Source organism: Babylonia areolata, chromosome 29 (assembly GCF_041734735.1).
Source record: "Babylonia areolata isolate BAREFJ2019XMU chromosome 29, ASM4173473v1, whole genome shotgun sequence".
Lineage (NCBI taxonomy): Eukaryota > Metazoa > Mollusca > Gastropoda > Neogastropoda > Buccinidae > Babylonia > Babylonia areolata.
Window position 1 is genome coordinate 30,991,930 of NC_134904.1, and position 22,500 is coordinate 31,014,429.

A 22,500-nucleotide genomic window follows, 5' to 3' on the forward strand; every position below is an offset into this window, starting at 1 on the left:
ATAAGCTGATAATAGTTCTGACCAGGAAGAAGTAATGACGGAAGAAGCGGTAGATGTGGAGGAAGAACCTCTATACAATGACCCAATTTCAGAACAGAAAATCGTAACGAGTATAAAAAAAATCTGAAATCTGGTAAAAGTGCTGGCCCAGACAAAATGCTAAAAAATGCAAACAGTAATGTTATGAAATTCCTAGTTACCCTATTTAACAAATTATTTGAAACTGGAACATATCCATTGGGCTGGGCAAAATCTATTTTTGTACCTGTACATAAAAAGGGAGACACAAACAACCCAGACAATCACAGAGGGGTAGCCTTGACAAGTACAATTAGCAAAGTGTATACACACATCTTAAATTGAAGATAAAAAAATAGACAGAATTAGAAGAAAAAAAACACAGAGGAACAGGCGGGCTTTGAACAGGTAGAAGTACTGTCGACCATATATTTATTTTATAAACTTTAGTCCAAAAGCATCTTTTACGTAAGACTAAGCTATACGTAGCATTCGTAGACTTCAAAAAAGCATTTGATTCTGTGAACAGAAACATCCTGTGGAGTACTCTAAGAAAAAGCGGGGTACATGGAAAGTTGTACAGGGCTGTTAAAAGCATCAACGATTCTGTACTTGTATGTGTTGGTGACAAAGGCATTTATTCAGACTTTTTTTCAGTGTCCAAGAGGGATTAAACAAGGTTGTGTGTTAAGCCCACAGCTATTTTCCCTTTTCATCAATTAAATGGCAGTGGAGTTATCAAAGAATGGTAAACATGGAATACAAATGATACCTGGCGCAACAGAATTGTTGTTAATGCTATTTGCTGATGATGTTGTTCTATTTTTTGTTGTTTTTTAGTTGTTCCATTTGTATGACACACCCATAGGATTACAAAACCAGTTAAATGCCCTAAGTAAGAAACAGAGACTACAACTCACAGTAAATCTCGATAAGACCAATATTATAGTTTTCCGCAATGGAGGTCATCTTTCGACTCATGAAAAATGGTGCTATGGTGATAGGGAAATAAAAGTAACCAATACATAATTATAAATATGTAGGAATGTTATTCATGTAAAAACTGTTCGAAAGGGTGGTTTGCTTCCAAGAGAGGAGGATGTTGGATCGACTGATGATGCACACACTCACTTGCACTCACTCACTCTCTCTTTCTTCACACTTACAGCAGGGCCACATGGAGTGGTTTTTATAGAGTGTTTACTTTACAATAAACGTAGGTAAGCAGTTCATACACTGAGCAGTTCACCCTACTAAGTAACAGCAACTTGAAGCAACACACAGCCCTACATAAAGCACTTCACCCTACACCTAAAACAGCACACCTGGAACACAAACACAAACCAAAACCCTGGTCAGAAACTCTCAAAATACTTGGCCATCACTGACAAGAAAGGCCTATACCCTCTCAGCACCTTTCATCACATGTCCTCATGCACTCATCTCACACATAAATCTATGTGAGGTAATACAAGCTTCATCAAGCATACCTGCCACCAACAGTGGCACCCAGTACTGTGCACCAAACATGACTAATACAACCCTGAGTGTTCAATGCATGTTACCCATTATACAATAAAATTGTGTGTTACCATAACCAAACAAATATCCTCTTTGTCTTCACAAAGTATCCCACTAACATAAGCAAATGTATGGAAATCATTACTTCCAACATATCTCTGGTGAACAGTAATGTGCAACAACATAGCACTGACCCTCAGTGCTCTCTTAGTTTACCAACTCATTAATCACATTACAATGTGCTTTCCCACTTTGTCTGAACAAGGTAAACCACTAACACACAGCACAACTCCTACACATGTTATCACAACTACCAACAAGTCAAACATGTTTTCCAAAACATTTGCTGTTACCCCTACATAAGGAAAACGTTAACTCATTTTCTTTGTGGCTGAAATTCTATAAGCGTACCTCAAGAATCACATTGTCACAGTTATTTTTTTTTTAAGTTGTGCTTAAAATACTTCCATCACAATGGAGGAAAATCAAAGCAAGCCTGACTTCTCCAGCATTAGCCCCCACCTCCCAAATGAACAAAATCAACCGTCACCATCTCTCCATCCTAACAAAAGAAACAGGACAAACGAACAAAGAAACCATAATTATAACAGCCAACTGACAAGGAGTGACGACAACGGATAATTTCAACTATTTCAATGGTGAAAGTCACCTGCCAATCAGGCACTACCACCCTGACGCTGGAGATGATAGTAGTAAAACTCACCTGTCAACCGGGTACTACCACCCTGATGCTGGAGATAATAATAGTAAAACTCACCTGTCAACCGGGTATTACCACCCTGATGCTGGAGATAATAATAGTAAAACTCACCCGCCAACCGGGTACTGCCACCGTACCCTGATACTGGAGATAATAAAACTCACCCGCCAACCGAGTTCTACCACCCTGACACTGGAGATGATAATAGTGAAACTCACCTATGAACCGGGTACTACCACCCTGACACTGGAGATGATGATAGTGAAACTCACCTATGAACCGGGTACTACCACCCTGACACTGGAGATGATAATAGTGATACTCACCTATCAACGGGGTACTACCACCCTGACACTGGAGATAATAATAGTGAAACTCACCTGCCAACGGGGTACTACCACCCTGATGCTGGAGATAATAAAACTCACCCGCCAACCGGGTACTATCACCCTGACACTGGAGATAATAGTGAAACTCACCTGTCAACCGGGTACTACCTCCCTGATGCTGGAGATAATAATAGTAAAACTCATCCGCCAACCGGGTACTACCACCCTGATGCTGGAGATAATAATAGTAAAACTCACCTGCCAACTGGGTACTACCACCCTGATACTGGAGATAATAATAGTGAAACTCACCTGTCAACTTGGTACTACCACCCTGACACTAGAGATAATAATAATGAAACTCACCTGTCAACCGGGTACTACCACCCTGACACTGGAGATAATAATAGTAAAACTCACCTGCCATCCGGGTACTACCACCCTGATGCTGGAGATAATAATAGTGAAACTCACCTGTCAACGGGGTATTACCACCCTGACACTGGAGATGATAATAGTAAAACTCACCTGTCAACTGGGTACTACCACCCTGACACTGGAGATGATAATAGTAAAACTCACCTGTCAACTGGGTACTACCACCCTGACACTGGAGATAATAATAGTGAAACTCACCTGTCAACTGGGTACTACCACCCTGATGCTGGAGATAATGATAGTAAAACTCACATGCCAACGGGGTATTACCACCCTGATGCTGGAGATAATAATAGTGAAACTCACATGCCAACGGGGTACTACCACCCTGATGCTGGAGATGATAATAGTGAAACTCACATGCCAACGGGGTATTACCACCCTGACACTGGAGATGATAATAGTGAAACTCACCTGTCAACCGGGTACTACCACCCTGATGCTGGAGATGATAATAGTGAAACTCACATGCCAACGGGGTATTACCACCCTGACACTGGAGATGATAATAGTAAAACTCACCTGTCAACCGGGTACTACCACCCTGATGCTGGAGATCGTCAACATCATCATTTGTCGTTATTATGAATACTGTTGATTAATGCGATGTCTTTCTGTCTTTTGTTTTCCCTTCTGCAACAGCTTTTTACCTAACAGTGCAGGGGAAGCAACTCAAATCTGATGGATTAACTCACTCAGTACGGCCAGTCCTCTCTTCTCCTCTACACAGAATCCTCGGATGTCCAGTGGGTGTCTGAATGACCCAACCTTTAGCTTCCGTCGTCAGAACTGTGGTATTCTTTGTCAACATTCACCTCTTCAGTATAAGAGTGTTCCGCTTGCAATATTTTGATGATGGTAATTGGGATGAAACGCTGTTAACGTCGTCTCTTTCGCCGTTCGTATGGAGAGAGTTAAAGCGATCAGGAAACGCGACAAAAAGAAAAAAAAACAACAACAACAAATCAACAAATGTGTAACTTGGTTTTGCGATCCTTTCCAATATTACTTCTGCTGCTGCTGTTGCCGCTAGTCTTTCTGTTACTACTGCTAATACTACAATCGCCATCACCACCATCACCGCTATCACTAATACTGATGCTGTTACCACTAGTGGCTTATACTATGACTTCCAGAGTGATGTCACAGAGAGAGAGAGAGAGAGAGAGAGAGAGAGAGAGAGAAAATATGTCATTCTGAGTTATTCATTTATTTAGTTAGTTGGTTAGTTAGTCTCTCAACATTGTGTTTGTACAGTGAACAATAGAACCAATAAACCCTGGGTGGTGAGCAAAATTTTCCCTATATCTAGTCTAAGAAAATAGCAACAAAAAAATTTATATTGAGAAAAAAAAGAAAGAAAAAAAAAAAAAAAAAAAATCGCAAATTGTCTTTATTTTTAGCTGGAAAACGTAATTGCTGACCCAGATTTTAGAGAGCAAAAGAAAATTATTTATCTTGAGAAAAAAGTTGATTTTCTCCTTTTCTTCTTCTTCTTCTTCTTCTTCAGCTCGATGGCTGTTGATCTGAATTTTTGAGAGCTGCACTGGTCTATTTCATGTTGAAACATCTTATATAAAAAAAAAATCTGATTCAATATTATGGGATGTGTTTAACCAAAAAGACTTTCGTATCTATTCTCACCTCTCTCTCCTTCATTATTATCTTTTTAATGACTTAATTGATTAGCTAAACATAGACAGCAGCTACACTGCCATATCTCTATAAGACCAGTTTTGTAATATAAAGCATAAAAAAACCCAACTTCTGGAAATGTTTCGTATGCTTGTCATTTTCGGTTCAGCACTAAATTTCTCAACAGACAATAATTATCATAGAACTACTAATGTCATTGTCGAAGTTTCACATTTATAGAACAACAACAACAACAAAATCATCGCCCTAAGTATCACAATTTCCATGAAAACACTTAAGCTGAGCTACACATTAGGGGGGGGGGGGGGGAACAGATTTGCTGTAAATGTATGTCTTGGGCAAGAACGGTTTTAGAGAAAATGGAATCCATATAGCTCTTTGCTTAAAACATGATAATAAATGTATACTGGTATTGCGTTGTATTTTCATTAAATGACCAATTCGAAGACCACGGAAAGCTTGAAACAACACTTAAGATGTACAGTTGACCGATGTATATTATGTATTGTTTGCACAGAAGTAGAATAGTTTTAGCTGAATTATTTATTTATTTTTAAATCAATTAATTAATTTTAGCTGAATTATTTATTTATTTTTAAATCAATTAATTAATTAATCAATTAATTAATTAATTTATCTATTTACCTATTTGGTCACTTATCATTTATCTGTTTGTCCATTTGTCTGTTTTTTTTTTGTTTTTTGTTTGTTTTGTTTTTAATTCACTCATTCACTCACACATTCATTCATTTGTTTGTTTTTACTCGTGCTTCGCAAGGAGACAGGTGGGGGTGGGGTGGGGATGGGGGATTTAGCACTTGACTTTCAAAAATGTACGAAAGCTTTTGAGAATGTGATTAAATAATGCGATATATATTAATAAAAAAACACAAAAAAAAAAAAAAACAACAACAAAAAACATACATCACGTGAATGTGATCGGGAAAGTATACGTAAATATCATTTTCTTAATACCAGTATTCACCCCCATTTGGACGGGTCAGCCGTCGTGACGACCTCTCCATCCAGTCATTTTATCATCGTACATTGACATCGAGAGAGAACAAACGGACACTATCATCAATGCGATAAGTAGGAACAGAAGGGTGAAACGTACATTGAGCAAAGAGCGTGATTTTCATTTTTTCCTTCACTGAATTGTGTTCTTGCTTTAAGTTTTCCATTGATATGGGCGAAGTTAAGTGAACTTTATTATCTCTTAAGAGGAATTACCATGTGGTTCACGATGCTCACAGTACAGACATAAGACTTACTCTTGAAAGACATGCAATAAACGTGTAAGCATTCAAAGGGATCAACTACAAACACACTGACAGTTTAAGAACATTTTACATAATCATTCAAGAACAATTAACAGCTGAATCAGCATAAATAGATAAATGATTAACTAACTAAATCATTTAGCCATTCAACTAATCAGTTAACCAATTAATTAATCAAATAATTAATCAATCAATCAGGCAATCAATTTACCAGTTATTAATAACTACGACGTCGACGATGACGCCTTTGATGACGCCGATGATGATGATTATGATGATGGTGGGGGTCATTATTATTATCCTTTTTAAAAAAAAAAATATTGCTGTTATTATTATTAATAGTAGTAGTAGTTGTAGTAGTAGTAGTAGTAGTAGCAGTAGTAGTAGCAGTATATGCACCAAGAAGACAGGTACGTATTTAAGTACCCAAAGAGATCACACACACACACAAAAAAAAATCCATTGACATATTCATCAGGACACTTTGCATATTTAAGAAGCAATGAACAGATTTTACATATGTAAACATTCAGACACCACAGGAAATTCCATTGAACATTTTACACAATAACTATTTAATAATTATCTCTTTCTCGCCAATCCACTCTCTCGTCTCTGTCTCACTCACCCCTCTTTTCGTCTTATTCATCTTTACTAATATTTCTTTATCATATATCATATTCACATACATTCATGTCATCTTTTTATTGACCCAATCAACGTGAGGCTTGAAATTCAACCTATTGTCAATAATTGTCCCTAAATATTCGTATGTGCCTACTCACTCAACCTCAATGCTTTTAATCAAAAGAAACTAAGGAATATAACACCCCCACCCCTAAAAAAAAAGTTTCAAACCACATTTTGGACATTACTGAAATTAGGGGGCTGGTATTACAAACTTCAGTCGTCATGCTGAAATAGGGTATGCTTAACTTTTCACCGTCCTTTTACAGTACATATTCATCTAAAAGAAATGCGAATAGAGGCTCCATTTAGCTCGCGCACGTGTGTGTGTGTGTGTGTGTGTGTGTGTGTGTGTGTGTGTGTGATTGTGTGTGTGTGTGTGTGTGTGTGCGCGCACACACACACACACACACACCCGCAAACCCAGGACAGTCATTCAACATAATCAGTTGAGGACTCGAACCAGTTCATCTTTTGATTCCTGGCGACCCTGACAGCGTTGTGACGAAGGTACAGCATGGGCCGTTTGTCCAGGAACAGCTTGGAGAAGATCATGCCGATGCTGGACTGCTCGAAGCGGTGACACACGCCGTACCGGGTCTTTCCTCTTCGTCTACAGTTCCTGAGTCTGGCGCTGTCCTTGATACACATGCAGTCTGTGTTGAAGGCGCAAGACAGCCAGGGCTTGAGGATGGCTTCCCTCATGAACCTGTTGGAGGGAGAAGGGAGGAATGTAGGCAGTAGAGGGTTGGCGGTGGTGGGGAATGTCCAAGAAAAGATCAGTGACACCTGATGGAGGTAAGTCACAAAGAAGCGATGGAAGCAGTCAGTGTATTTTGGAAGGGATCAGAAAAATGAAATGAAAATAAAAACAAAGACTTAGATAAGCCCAGATGTGTGATATTTATTCTTTATATCTTATTTCTTGGTGACTGGGTTGCTTTGTTATTATTGTTTTTTGCTGTCATTGTTGTAATTTATTCAGTTTTTTTTAAATTTTCTTGATTACTTTCTTTTTGTTTGTTTATTTTTTAAAATCCAGATGTCTGATAATCTCTTTGTTTCATTGCGGTGGGTGAGATTTTAGCAGTTCCAGATCCTGCCATCAGATAATTAGTGTGGCTCAATACGACATTAAGCCAATAACCAAGTGGTCACTGAGTTTGTTTTATGTGCAGCGATTGAGATTTCAGCAATTTCAGAATTTGAAATGTCCTTGGTTTTTCTGTGTATCACCCCCTTTAAGGACCTGCCACACAAACCGTTCCAGTCGTACGGTTGAGGAATAAGTCTGAACCTAAAGGCAAAGGGATCGTGTGTCACCCTGGCCGTACGTTTGGATATTTGTCCATACAGAAAACACCATACTAAAAACTAAAACATATAATAGGTGGTGGTTTCCTTTATATAAAGATGATTTATGGGGGGTTTGAAGTTGAACTTGTCTTTATCTTATTGACCGGGTTCCGAAAGGGGTGTGCCAAGGGCAATAACTCTGAGTGCGTCCCAATTTTGTTCTGCATCATCCCGGAGGAGAAGGGGGAGGGGGAGGGAGGTGTGTGTGTGTGTGTGTGTGTGTGTGTGTGTGTGGTAAAGAACATGCACGTAACTGACGTCCAGTGAAAGGGGGACATAATCACGGACAGACAGACAAACGGATAAACAAACAAATGGAAAACTCTCCCTGTTATGCCCCACGTTCAAAAGGGGAAGTGTGATGATCTATTGGTATGGTGGCGTGGAGCAGAGTGCCCGGTTAGATGACAGAGTCTAAGGTTAGGACCAGGATATATTTTTTTTTACCATCCCTCCATCGCTCGAGCTTTAGTGATGGCCTAGATGCGAGTCGTTTGGATGAGACAATAAACCGAGGTCATGTGTGCAGCATACACTTGGCGCATATTTAGATAATATACGGCAACGACAGAGTGTACATTGAAAAATAAAACCTCACTTCCCCAGGGATGAGGGGTGCGGGAGAGGTGGCGCTGCATCGTGGCGAGGTGCTCTCCCAGGGAAGCTTGGAGCAACGCAAATGTGCTACGATAGGAAGGTAATGCAATGCAATGCAATACAGTATCATACAAAACAATGCGACATAACACAACACAACACAACACCATCAACAAAATAACATACAATGCATAGGGATGCAATACAATGTAATACAATGTCCACGAATTCACTTTTCTGAAAACCTCAACTGAAGCCCCATAGTTTCATCCAAAGCTATCCCTGCCATGCATCTGTTCATAATCCGTCTTATCCGTGTCATAACTTGTTTTACATTTATCGCCCCCCCCCCCCCCACCCCCCTTGCTATCTTTAACTGTCTAATCCTATCTTACCTGGTGGCACTTTCAGTTTCTGTCTTCCCCTCCCTTCCACTACGTTTAAAACACCTGTCTTCGTGGGTAGTTTCCCTTCAAAGAGCCTCACCTGTCGTTGTAGTAGAAGCCAAGGCCCGTTTCCATTTCGGTGAAAGGGGAGTACTGACAAAGATGGTCACCAAAGAACTGAGCCATGGACGCCTGGGAACGGACGGCAATCGGTCCAGTGTTATGACGCGTCTGGTAGCCAATGGATTTTGCCCGGGAGAACATTTCTGCCAGGGGGGTGGACTTTTTCCACCGAATGGAAGCATCCATCCACACCAGGTACTCAGCTTTCTCCAGTAAAGACTGCCGCAGATGGACACACAAAGGACATGGTGTTTAAAAAATAAAATAAAAAACAAAAAAAAACCCAACCTCAAAACAACAACAAAGCCAACAACCCGCAATAGTTAAAAAAAAAAAAAAAAAGAAAGAAAAAAAGCAACAAAGAAAGAGAAAGAAAAGACTGTCACCTGACTCCCAAATGCAGGAAAAAGTCATAACAACAAGAAGCAAGGTCTTCGAGACTCACTTGTGCTACGCGCTTTATCCAGCAAAGGAATCATGAGGAGAAAAAAAACAAAAGAGAATAAAAGAATCGTTAAAAAGTGTTCTGTATTACACACACACACACACACACACACACACACACACACACACACAAACATGCATATATCTATGTATATTGAACCACGCATGTTCAGTTCGGAAGCAAGCAGTTTTTTCCTCTCCGCTACGGTGCATCTGACGTCATTCGTTTTTTGTTTTGTTTTGTTTTTTCTTTTGTTTTTTTGCTCGATAAAGATGTGCTTGTATTGTACGTAATACTACCGTTTAAACCATTTGTGTGTGTGTGTGTGTGTGTGTGTGTGTGTGTGTGTGTGTGTGTGTGTGTGTGTGTGTTTAATTTCGATTATTTAAGAAATTCTTTTAATTCGACAATAAAGGAGATGTTGCCATCGCTTCAAGCACACCCCGACACATAGCTGTTTCATTCGTATTATCTGCATAAACCAGTCCACAACTGCTTACGGATTCAATTTTTCTTTTATGTTCATTCCAGTTATTTCAGTGTCCACTTTAGAATATTTATATGCAGTGAACACGTCGATGGTGCAGTCAGAGCCACTGTACGTTTTCTGTCCAGAATTTGCATTTCTTTTCTTTTAATTGCGAACAAGAAAAGCGAGGTCATGCCGTCTTACCAAACACAGCCCGGAAGTGGTAATATAGTGTTTTCGGAATCCAGAACGTGCCTCAACGAAATAAACCGTTAATGATTCGGAAATACTTGAGAGACTTATAACCTTGGTATGATTGAAGATTATTTTCCTACTATGTTTTAGCCAAATTCGGTATTGGCAGACAAAGTATTTCCAGAGAAAATGGCAATGAGAAAGTTTATCATGGGCACACAGACATAGACACACACACAACTGGGTTATAACATAGACTCACTTTGTTTACACAAATGAGTAAAAAAAAAAAAAAAAAACGGGGACAGCAACAATAGACAACAAAAGTAACAATGTGGTAATGCAACAGCAGTAGAAGTGGTACCAACAGCGGCAGTAACAACAAAGACAACAACAACAACATTGATACTGATGCAATTTTCGTAAGAAGCAGAAAAAGAAGACTGATCACCATCATTATAAGCGTGATGAATCACACTGGATTATCATGGCGTGCTGTATTCTGATGCTCAGTGCATGACTCGCCCTTCTCTTTACATCAATATACATGTATCAGTTACCTCGCACGGACACACATATATATCCAAACTCACCAACATGCGCATGCATAACGTAACCTCCATCCTTCCTCCCTTCCTCACTGACAAACATACACATACAAGCTCGCAATGACACACACACACACACACACACACACACACATACACACACGGACACACACACACACACACACACACACACACACACACACACACACACACACACACACACACACACGCACACACACACAATTTCCATCATAAATCTGTTCTGTGACAAACTGGATCCTTATGGCCACTCTCTGTTTGACCCTGAATGAACTCTCTGCAGTCAGTCCCAGAAAGAGGAATTTCTGCACTCGTGAGCTCGAGATCGAAATACAGCTAATGTCAAAAATACACCGAAAAAGGCCCTGCTCCCACCCCATCCCCAGCTCACCAACCCAAACCAAACCAAAACAAACTTAACGACAACAACGAGAAACAAACGAACCCAAACAACACCACCAAAACGGTTTCTAACACAGTGACAAGTCCACACGAACAGACGCCATTTTCCAGCAAACTGCTTTGAGAAGCTATTAGGGGCCCTATTCAAGAAAAATTCATTTTGCCTTCAAGCAAGTTACCTCTAATATAATATGGACCCGTGGGTACAGTTTAATGTGAAGGTTGAGTTATCTTCGGCTGTTAAGAGCATGGCATTTAGGTTATTACTAAATGCCCCATACACAAAATATTGTGAAAATATTGAATGCATTTGCAAGGGACGTTTAACGGTACAGCGTGTTTTAACCCGCTGTTTAGTAATGAAACCTTTTCTGCCTCCAGAAATTATGGAACACGTGTTACCAGTTTCAAATTTTAACATTTTTTGGACAACATGTTATGTATTTCAAACTGTTCTGTATTAAAGTTAGCTAGTTATGTGTTAAATAGTCCAGCTGGTTGTTTATTGTACTTCCCCACATGAACCTCTTTTCAAATAATAATCTACAGAAGTAGTGCATACAATATTTGATTATTGATAATTTTTTGTTGTTGTCCTAATCCCGCTTCCTCCGTCCCGCCTCTCACACACACCCTTCCAATATTATGTTTTTTTTCTTTCTCCAATCACTGACACTCACCCTCTCCATTTTAGATGTTGTACTTTTCCACATTCTGTTCTCTCTCTATCTCTGTCTGTCTGTCTGCCTGTCTGTCTGTCTCTCTCTCTTCCTTTTTTAGTCCCCTTCCCCTTGCCCCCCCCCCCCTCCCCTCCACCTCACCCCTTTTTATTCGAATATACAGAAATGTCGATATCTAATTAATACTAACAATCATCATTATGATAGGAATGGTAAAAATCTAAATAATAATAATAATATCATTCATTTTCAGTCTAATATCATCATCTTAGATGAACAGACTATAAATAAATAAACGAACGAACGAGAAACTTGACAAAGTTTGCACACACACACACACACACACACACACACACACACACACACACACACACACACACACACACACACACACACACAGCAACTATAAAGTTTCCACACGTGACATCTGCGAAACTTGACAAAGTCTACGCACACGTGCGCGCACGTACGCACACACACACACACGCTTACAGCAATTATGAGAGGTTTCCACACGTAACAATTGAGAAACTTGACAAACTCTGGCAGCCCGCTGAAAGGGAAGTCTATCAGAGTGCAACGACAATGCTTCTCCGTCTGTAACATAAACATGCAGTATCTTCATTAACCACTAACGCACAATTTCTTCTTTTGTTCTTGTTGCGGTGGTGATGGTGGGTGTGGTGGTCCCATCGTCCGCATCGCTTCAGGGGTGTACCACTCAAGTCGCTCATTCCGAATCTCTCACGCACTGCGAATCATCCTGTACACTTACAGACTGTTATCTTTTTTTTTATCAAGAAAATTACACAACTAGACAGTTTATATTAAAATGAATGCAAAGTGTACATTGCTAAGGGGAGGGCGGGGAGGGGTGGGGGAGCCCCTGTCATTCTTCAATGATCTGAATTTACTGTCACCATAAGTACAGAGATATAGGAGACACATCATGACAATAATTTGGTTCGCAGAAAGTCTCACAATCAACAAAGTCAAGGCTCAGTAAAGCTAAGGTTTATTTGGCTGTCAACACTCAAGGCTGGCCAACACAAATAAAATGTGTTAAAACACACACACACACACACACACACACACACAAGCTCTGGTATCGAGTATTCTTCTTAGCCGCAGTATTTGGGCGTGAGTCTCGTGTTCGTCTTATCTTTAACCCTATCAACAGAAGTGAACGCTGAGTTAGAGACTGGATAAGGATATATCTCTCTGGATTGGAATGAAGTTTTGTCAACTGTTGCAAGCCCTGATCTGTCACAAGAAAGAGTGTCAGACCACACAGTTCAAATCACAAAGCGTCGCGCTGACCTATACCGTGCACAAGTATCTACAATGGAAACAATGTTGAAGAGAAGCAGGGTCCACTTACATACCCACATACCTGGGGACAATGTTGCTCTTCTGATTTCCTTCTGCAGACTGTGGCAGAGGTGATGCCCGAAATATTTTAGGTGTTGTTCTCAAGAGGCATCTAGACGATGACCAATACACAAATGCTGATAAAGCAGGAATTTCAAATGGACTTTATTCAATAATCAGCTTGACCTCTGCCCACACAGACTGTGGGTTGAAGACGACATCGACAATGAGAAACGTGTCTCTCTACCATCAACAGTCACTGGTCTATCAAAAATGCAGGGTGACACATTTAAAAAAAAATCATTTTAATAGTTTCATGTATCAAATAGTAACAGGAGCACAAGGAGCCAAACAAGGAGGTGCAGACCCTTCCAGGCATATTTTTTCTGTAACTCTCACTGCCATGGAAGTCTGAAATGCCCTGATAAATGAATTTTATCTTACGGTTCTAATCTGGTTTCTTTTTATTTGAAACTTGAAGGCTTGCCACTTATCTTTTTTCACACCATCATCGTGACCCTTCCCTTGATGTTTGTCCAGCATATCAAATGACGTTTAAATAGTCTTATTTTTAATGGCCTATTATGAAGTTTGCCTGTGTATGTGTGGTTCAGAGATTTCGTGAAATAACTGATGTATGCATTCTGATATTCCATGATATCTCTGATGGTCACAGTTGTTGCACAAAATAATAACAACTTTCACAAAGTTATTGTAACACACACACACAGGCATACATATGCATGCACACATATATATGCACACATACATAATCCTCATACACACACACACACACACACACACACACACACACACACACACACACACACACACACACACACATCCCAGCTTCAGCTTGGATCAAATGTCTCCATTAACTGACCTTTTTTCTTTGTTCTGTCGTTAAGCCCAGATTGTACACCACGAAAGTGTAATTCTCTCCCTTCATGCGAGGAAACAAACTTTCAAACGAGGAATTCAGCAGTGCCTGCATTTCCTGGTAATGGTTGGATGACGTGCCTGTGACGAAAATATACTTGTGTGGCGTCACGGGCCGGGCTGCTGACGCCAGCGCCTCTAGGTACCGTGCAGGAATTGGAGCGCGTACGGAGAGAACCTGCTGCAGTCTCTCCCTGAGTGAGGGCGAAAAGTGGCCAGGGCAAGCAGTGTCATAGCAGGAAGTCGCTGAAACGTTAAAAATGATTAGTTTTACAGGCACTTTTTCATCCATACTTGCACAAAGTTAAGCAAACGGTTCATGTCAGTACACATAGTGCCAAGCTGTTATGTTAGTTTTTCGTTGATGGTGTGTCTGCAGGTCAATGATGGATGTCTGCAAGAGGGGACAGGTGGATGCTGTCGTAGATGTGTGGCCAGATACACATTCCAAAGAAGGGGGGTGTGGTGGGTGGGTGGGGGGGGGGGGGGGCTGCAGGGGGGGGGGTTCATGTGGCTGAAACGTGTCCCTTAGCAGACAGGCCCATTTTCATTTACAGCGATAGCAGAGGGGAAAGGACGCCGGGCGAAACATTTAGTGTTCTGAGCAGTTTTTACAGAGAGAACATGGACAACTGTTCATGATGATAATGAGAAAGATGATGATGATGATAACGATTTGAACACAGAGCACTGGTGAAAAATGACGTATGGTGAACGTGCTATAATTGCCGTGAACACTGACATATGGTGAACATGACATTACTGACATGAGCGATGATGTATGGTGAACATGACATTACTGTCATGAATAATAACGTTTGGTGAACTTGACTTAATAATAATAATAAATAATAATAATGGTATTTATATAGCGCTGGATCTTGTGCAGAGACAAATCAAAGCGCTTTCGCACCAGTCATTCACACGCATGCATAACTCTAATACTGCAGAAACTAAAGAAAAGGAAGGGCAGGCAAGGGAGGCTATTTTGGGAAGAGGTGGGCTTTAAGGCCAGACTTGAAAGAGCTGAGTGTGGAGACTTGACGAAGCGAAAAAGGAGGTTCATTCCAATCGCAAGGTCCAGAAACAGAGAAAGAACGGCGGCCAATAGTCGAGTGTTTGAATCTGGGTATGCGTAAACAGAGTGGATCCGAGGCCGATCGTAGTGAGCGAGATGGAGTGTAGAGGTGAAGGCAGCCGCAGAGATAGGAAGGGGCAGTTTTGTGAATGCATCTATAACATAGAGTGCTGATCTTGTACTTTATTCGGTGTGAGACGGGGAGCCAGTGGAGATGTTGCAAAAGAGGAGTGATGTGCTCAGATCTTTTCTTTCTGAGGACGAGTCGGGCAGCAGAGTTTTGTATGCGCTGAAGGGGCTGAATGGTGGGGTTTAACTACTATGAATGATGACATATGGTAAACATGACATTACTATCATGAACAGTGATGTATCATTCAGCTGCTCACCCCCAGTGGTCTTGTTAGTGCATCTTCTGTCCTTCCAGTGTAGCATTGGCCCGGAGTAATCTGGATCACAGATTTTATGAATATACATACAGACACTGATAGATAGGTTGACATGTGTGTGTGTGTGTGTGTGTGTGTGTGTGTGTGTGTGTGTGTGTGTGTGTGTGTGTGTGTGTGTGGAGAGAGAGAGAGAGAGAGAGAGAGATTTATACAGGACAGTGAAAAAAATTGCGTATCTCGTTGGATGTCACAAACGTTGCATGGAGATATTGGTGTGCAGCTGAAGAGGGACGTGACTCCAGTTGCTGAATCAGGTCAAGCATATATGCTGTTGCACGAGTTTCACATGGGCCGTATTCTAGAGACCATTAATTTTATTTTTGTCTGTGGGTAAATGTATAATCTGCCTGAGGCAAGGCAAACTGCCCAAGGGTAAGAAATATCCAGTATTCAGGAGCACAAGAGCCATCCTGCGGTCTACAAACCCGTACGCAATTTACCCATACTACCTGCCATTGGGACTGGCCACGAAGCAGAGGTAAATATGACGGATCCTTTTGTAGCATTGTTTTTGTTGATGGAACTCAACAGGCGTGCTTTGCGGACTCTCTCGACAATGCTCTAAACTGTGGTGTAGTGAGAAGTAAAAGAGCATGTGTAGAAGGGAATCACCGGGAATTTTTTTAATCATAGATAATGGGCTAGCTGCCTGGGTGCATCACGCGTTTTTTTTTAATATGAAAATAACCTTTACGTTAATCTGCCCACGGGTCTGTACCATGTCCAAGGTAACTTTTCGCAAGACAAAATGAATTTTGTCTTGAATATGGCCCTAGACCAAGAGTGTAAACCGTGTCAGCTGAGAAGCTCGTTCGTCTGAGGACGACGGTGTGTATGAATAGAGGTTAGAAAAATAATTAAGTTAAAAACAAAAAACCTTAACCCCCCCCAAACAACAGCAACAACTGCAGTTTAACTTTGTGATAATAATTTGAATAATGTTTTCCCTCAACAAAAGGACCCGCCATATTTACCTCTGCTTCGCAGGCAGTCACCCTTGGCAGTTAGTCAGGGTAATTGCCTTCGGGTTTGTAGACCCGCTGCTAGGCTTTTGTGTTCCTGAATACCAGTTATTGCTTACCCTCGGGCAGTTTGCGTTGCCTCAGGCACATTACCCGCATGTACACATTTACCCTTAGGCACGATTGTTCCGTGAATACGGAACCTGGAAGTAGCTGCTAAAGTGGATCTGCCTGGGCGGACGAGCGGACTGACCTGTGGGTTGAGGGTGCTCACCATTTACAACAGAATCGGGGTATTTTTGTACAGTTCAGAGAGAACAGGATCTGCACAGTGACGATGTCAAAGGTGTTAGTTGTGTGTCATCGTCTTACTTTGTGTGTGTGCGTGTGTGTGTATATATATATATATATATACATATGTGTGTGTGTATGTGTGTGTGTGTGTGTGTGTGTGTGTGTGTGTGTGTGTGTGTGTGTGTGTGTGTCTGCTATCATAAAGTTCAAGACTCCATTGAAGACTAAAACATTCCTGTGTCGGCGTATTGCAGTCAACGATTGTGTGTGTGTGTGTGTGTGTGTGTGTGTGTGTGTCCTTGAATGCTTAGTTAAACTGGGCTGTCGGAAGAATAACCATCTAAAGTTCTTTTTTGTTTTTTTATGCCTAAACCTAAGTTGGTCTCGGTCTGTAGACGAGCGAGAGAGAGCACGCAACCATCTAATCCATTTATTTTTGATATTTCCCAAAGATGAAAATGTTCTCACTACCACACTGTCCGTGATAGTGTTGACCCCAACGTACTAGTGAATGACTAACACTGGATACTAAATCGAGAGAGAGAGAGAGAGAACACGCAGTCATATGATTTATTCATTATTTTTGTTATTTCCCAAAGATGGAAATTGTTTCACCATAACGTGACATTGTTGAAACTGACGTACTAGTGTATGACTAACACTGGATATTAAATTCTTCCTGACCCCGTTTTGCCAATTCCCTTCCGTTAATAAGGGCCATGTTTCTGGTCTTGCTTCTCTTTCTGTGTGTGTGTGGTGGGTGGAGGGGGGTGGGGGGTGGGGAGGGAGGGAGGGAGGGTTAGCATATGAATTTTCTGTGTGGCTTACAAAGTGATAATTTTTGTTGTGTCTTTTTTTTCTTCCTCTTTCACATATCAAATTGTACCCATTTTTTTTACTTGATGCTATGTTTTAAACAGAGTGCATTTTGAAAATTTGTAATTGCATTTGCGAATACCGAACTGTGTCCATAAAGCTGGGTGTGTAATCAGGATACTTTTTCTAAAATGTTTTGTATGTTATTGTTATAACTTTTTATATCATTGGCAGTTCTTTGTCATAAGAACAGATGGCGTCTTAAGAGGTGTTGACTTCGGACTTTTCTCAGGAAAAAAAATGAAGGCTTGGTAAAAACAAGCAGAAAGACTGGGGTTGGCTGGCGACGGTATTGAAACTTACATAGATAATGCACTTAGAGAGACGGGAGAGAATGAGACAGATGAAACCAGAGACTGAACTGGAAAAGTATCAGTATCAGTATCAGTAGCTCAAGGAGGCGTCACTGCGTTCGGACAAATCCATATACGCTACACCACATCTGCCAAGCAGATGCCTGACCAGCAGCGTAACCCAACGCGCTTAGTCAGGCCTTGAAAAAAGTTAGCAGAGCGTGGTTTCGATCCACGGACCTCTGGGTTATGGGCCCAGCACGCTTCCACTGCGCCACTCTGCTCGATAAAAAAACATCCCCGGCGGGATTCGAACCCGCGACCTCTGGATTAGAAGTCCAGCGCGCTATCCACTGCGCTACGGGGACTGCTTGGAAAAGGAGAAGTCACGTTTACAAGGTAAAACAGAACAAGGTCAACACAGGCTCAAAACGAGTGTTAGTTGATCGCCTTTTGAGTAAAGTTTTTCTGGCCCTTATAACCACCACTCCCCTACCCCCCCCCCCCCCCCCCCCACCCCAAACTCCTTATGTTTTGTGAGGAAAAAGATGGCATAGATGCATTCATCTACCGTGTTGAAGCTCATGCTGGACTTTGCAGGTGGGAGAGAAGAACACATGGCCTATCCATGTTTGCAGACTGTTCTGATGTCGTTTCTTTTACAATTCTTGTTGCGCGTCAGGAGCGTTTGTTGTTTCTGACATTATTGATAGCATATGATTTGTGGCTCTCTCCCTCTCCCATATTGCCCTTGATTTATTCTTTGATAAGTTTTGCCATGTCATCTAATTATATGCATTCAAACATTGGACTCTTCTCTTTCCCCTCCTCTGTCTTCTCTGCCTGCCTGTCTGTCTGTCTGTCAGTCTCTCTCTTTCACCCCATCTACCCCCTCTGTACTCTCTGCCTGTCTGTCTGTCTGTCTGTCAGTCTCTCTCTTTCACCCCATCTACCCCCCTCTGTACTCTCTGCCTGCCTGTCTGTCTGTCTGTCAGTCTCTCTCTTTCACCCCATCTACCCCCCTCTGTACTCTCTGCCTGCCTGTCTGTCTGTCTGTCAGTCTCTCTCTTTCACCCCATCTACCCCCCTCTGTACTCTCTGCCTGCCTGTCTGTCTGTGTGTCAGTACCCTCTCCCCCCTCTGTACTCTCTGCCTGCCTGTCTGTCTGTCTGTCAGTCTCTCTCTTTCACCCCATCTACCCCCCTCTGTACTCTCTATTTCCCCCCTTTTTCCCCCATAATATTTTCTTTCTTTACTTCTTTTTAAATCCTGGGCTGGGTGGAAAAAGTTATCTTGTTATTCTGCTTGCCTCACTACCCTGGAAAAATCATGTTCTTTAAGAGGGAAACATTTTTTTTCCTTGTTCATCATTGAGATTGCTTTGTTCAAAGCAACTGAATAAGTCATTTGATTTTTATGAGAAAACTTTTGGTTGTTCAAATTACATTCTTCATTGTCCGGAAAGTAGTTTCCGCCCTTTCCATGCATCTGTCATAATATTATTACTGCTTCAGAAACAATGTTCAACTTTTTCTTTGTACAGTGTCTTTGATTTTTTACAAATTTCTTTTGTCAGTTTCTTTAGTACAGACACGTCGACTTCCACTGCTGCTCTGAAAAGCACGTGCAGCACAATTGGAGGGCAGGACGTAACACAAAGGTGACAAACAGCTGGCCAAACTCGCGGGTCAGGTAGCGGGGTCGTAAGGACACTGACAACAGTTCGACATCAGGCGTGCACAGCTGTTTTCTCACCGTCACACCTGACCTACTGCACCACTGATCCCTCAGGTCGGCACATGCTACCGCCTTTTTTTTTCTTTTTTTTTGCCAATAACGTCACAGTCCCTGTCTGTCCTGAAGGACAACAAAATCCGCTGATCGCGATACATTCATCACTTATTTTTGTCTTGATAAAACATAATAGACATGAATCTGTGTATTCTCTTGTAAGATTTACATTAGCTTGAAGTTCATCAAAGCTGGTGTTTCACGCTTTTGGTCTCATAGAGCGAAGGTTTGACGGCATCATGGTAGGCAGTGGGGGACAGTTTTTAAATCCCAGTTGTCTTCGTACTCCTTCTCTCTTTCCTCTTTTGCTTGGTTGTTAACTTTCGATCCTGTGGTCGCTGTGTCACTGTTGTCTGTTGGAAAAGTTTTGAAGTCGGGAGGAAAGCAGTTCTGAACAGTTTGGTGAAGCAGTGAGTGAGGACTGAACTGCTGCTTGGTAGACATTCAGCTTTGTTTTGAGGTTAAGTCCTGGGCGATGTGGAGCGTGAATTCTTCGTCTGTCATGGCTGACTTGGGCAGTGTCCTGCCAAGACAGACAAAATTTTCAGCAGCAGCTAACTAGTTTCTTGTTTTGCACTATGATGGTGGGCTCAATGTAGGGGGCACCTGGCGCTGGCTGGTGCTTCACCTCAGTTTTCCTGGTGCTGATGGTGAGACCAAAGTTCTTGCAGGCTGAGGCAAAGAGGTCCCCACTTCTGTGCATTTCAGTCTGGTTGAAAGCATTGAAGGCGCAGTCGTCAGCGAAGATATCACAAAAAACACCACCACATATATGTGTATGTATACACTAAGACAATACTATGCATTGCAGATATGAACAATCACACACACACACACACACACACACACACACACACACACACAGAGGGGGTGGCTCATGCACACACACACACACACACACACACACACACACACACACACACACACACACACACACACACACACACACACACACACACACACACACACACACACACTACATGATGATTTCAGAAGAAGGTAAAATGGGGTGTGTAGGAGGAGGAAGAATGCAGACAATTACCTATGGCCTGTTTGAACAAGTGGGTTTTCAAGTTTGTTTTGAAATAGGACAGCATTGGTAAGTGACAGAGATCCAGAGGAAGAGAATTCCAGACAAAAGATATTTGATACTGAAAGGGCCTTTGGCGAAATGTCTTGAAAGAGGTCTGGGAGACTCGGAGCTTTTCAGCAGAAGACCTGAGAGAACAGGAAGGGGTGACAGATTTAAGGACAGAAATATAAGTAAGATGGGAAAGATCCTTCATAGTGAAGATCAGAGAAAAGACGTGGACACTCACTTTGCAGTCTGGTCTGTAAGATTTGCAGCAGTCCATCCAGTTCCGACATGTCTGTCAAGTTCAAAGCCAAGTTCTTCGCCTGAATCTTGTCCTGGTTGAACACCTGATTCTCCTGGTGAAGAGAAGCTGGTTCTAGGACACCAACTGTCGGCACGAAATCAATGATCATCATCATTATTTCTAAGAAGAAGAAGACGACGACGACGAATAATAATAGTAATTATAATAATAATTTAATTAATTTTTATATAGCTCTATAATACAAGCATAAGCAAGCTCTAAGCGCCTTACAATCGAATACCTAAAGTGAAACAAGAAAGCATATAAAAAGTAGCAGAAACATAAAACAGAATCATTAATATTATAAAAAACACAATGCATAAACCTCACAAAGTAACATACTATCAATACTACAACTGTTACACTCCAACACTCACACTAACACACACGCACAGACACACACATGATTAAACGGCCAAGATGACAGTAATTTTCACTTAAAATACATACATGTAAAAAGGAACATAACTGTAATCTGCATGCCACAGATTTTGTAAAAATTGTAAAATAAAATTCTGGGTAGAAAAGATAAAAGGGATAAAAATCGGGTCATTCTCCCTTTCGAACCACACCACCACCATCCATCTACCCACCCCCATTCTCTCTACTCTCCCATCACACACACTCACATTGCCATGGGCCTGGGACAACAGCACTATTTGAGTTATGACAAGTATTTTTAAAGAGATAAGTTTTAAGATTTGCCTTAAAGGTAGATAGATGAGTTGTTTGTCTGAGAGCAATAGGCAGAGAATTCCAAGGTGTTGGGCCGAAGACGGAAAATGACATCTTTCCACAGGAGTTAAGGAAGTATCAGGGAACAGTTAGCTGGGAGGAATCAAGAGATCTCAATGTTCTGTTTGGCAAGAAAGATATGAAGGTGTGGTATCACAATTCAGGCACTGAAAGCATAGGCAGGCAACTTTATATTCAATTCTGGCTTGAACAGGCAGCCAATGAAGTGTCCGCAGGAGAGCAGTAACGCTCTCTCTCCTCGACTTTTTTTTTAAGGACGAGTCGAGCTGCACTATTCTGTACTTTCTGGAGCTTGTAGAGTTTATCATTGGGAAGGCCAGCTAAGAGAGAATTACAATAATCTAGGCGAGATAAAATGAAGGCAACAGCAAGTTTGTTGGCGGCATCAACAGACAGGAAGAGGCAGATCTTACTAATCT

At 41.4% G+C, this 22,500-nt stretch overlaps 1 protein-coding gene and 2 non-coding genes across 3 annotated transcripts in view; all 3 read right to left on the reverse strand.

Annotated features, from left to right (window-relative positions):
* Nucleotides 1-5,663: 5,663 nt before the first annotated feature.
* LOC143274848 (uncharacterized) overlaps nt 5,664-22,500 on the reverse strand; it is a 32,205-nt gene continuing 15,368 nt past the window's right edge. The window contains exons 3-8 of the mRNA XM_076578803.1: nt 21,266-21,409; nt 15,671-15,730; nt 14,148-14,449; nt 12,386-12,490; nt 9,093-9,334; nt 5,664-7,362 (exon numbers count right to left, since the gene is read on the reverse strand). Of these exons, the coding sequence (XP_076434918.1) occupies nt 7,086-7,362; nt 9,093-9,334; nt 12,386-12,490; nt 14,148-14,449; nt 15,671-15,730; nt 21,266-21,409 (1,130 nt within the window). The 3' untranslated portion in view covers nt 5,664-7,085. The remainder of the gene's footprint in view (nt 7,363-9,092; nt 9,335-12,385; nt 12,491-14,147; nt 14,450-15,670; nt 15,731-21,265; nt 21,410-22,500) is intronic.
* On the reverse strand, nt 18,368-18,439 carry Trnam-cau (transfer RNA methionine (anticodon CAU)). Its single transcript has one exon. It is a non-coding gene; the product is annotated as a tRNA-Met (tRNA).
* Nucleotides 18,451-18,523, reverse strand: Trnar-ucu (transfer RNA arginine (anticodon UCU)). Its single transcript has one exon. It is a non-coding gene; the product is annotated as a tRNA-Arg (tRNA).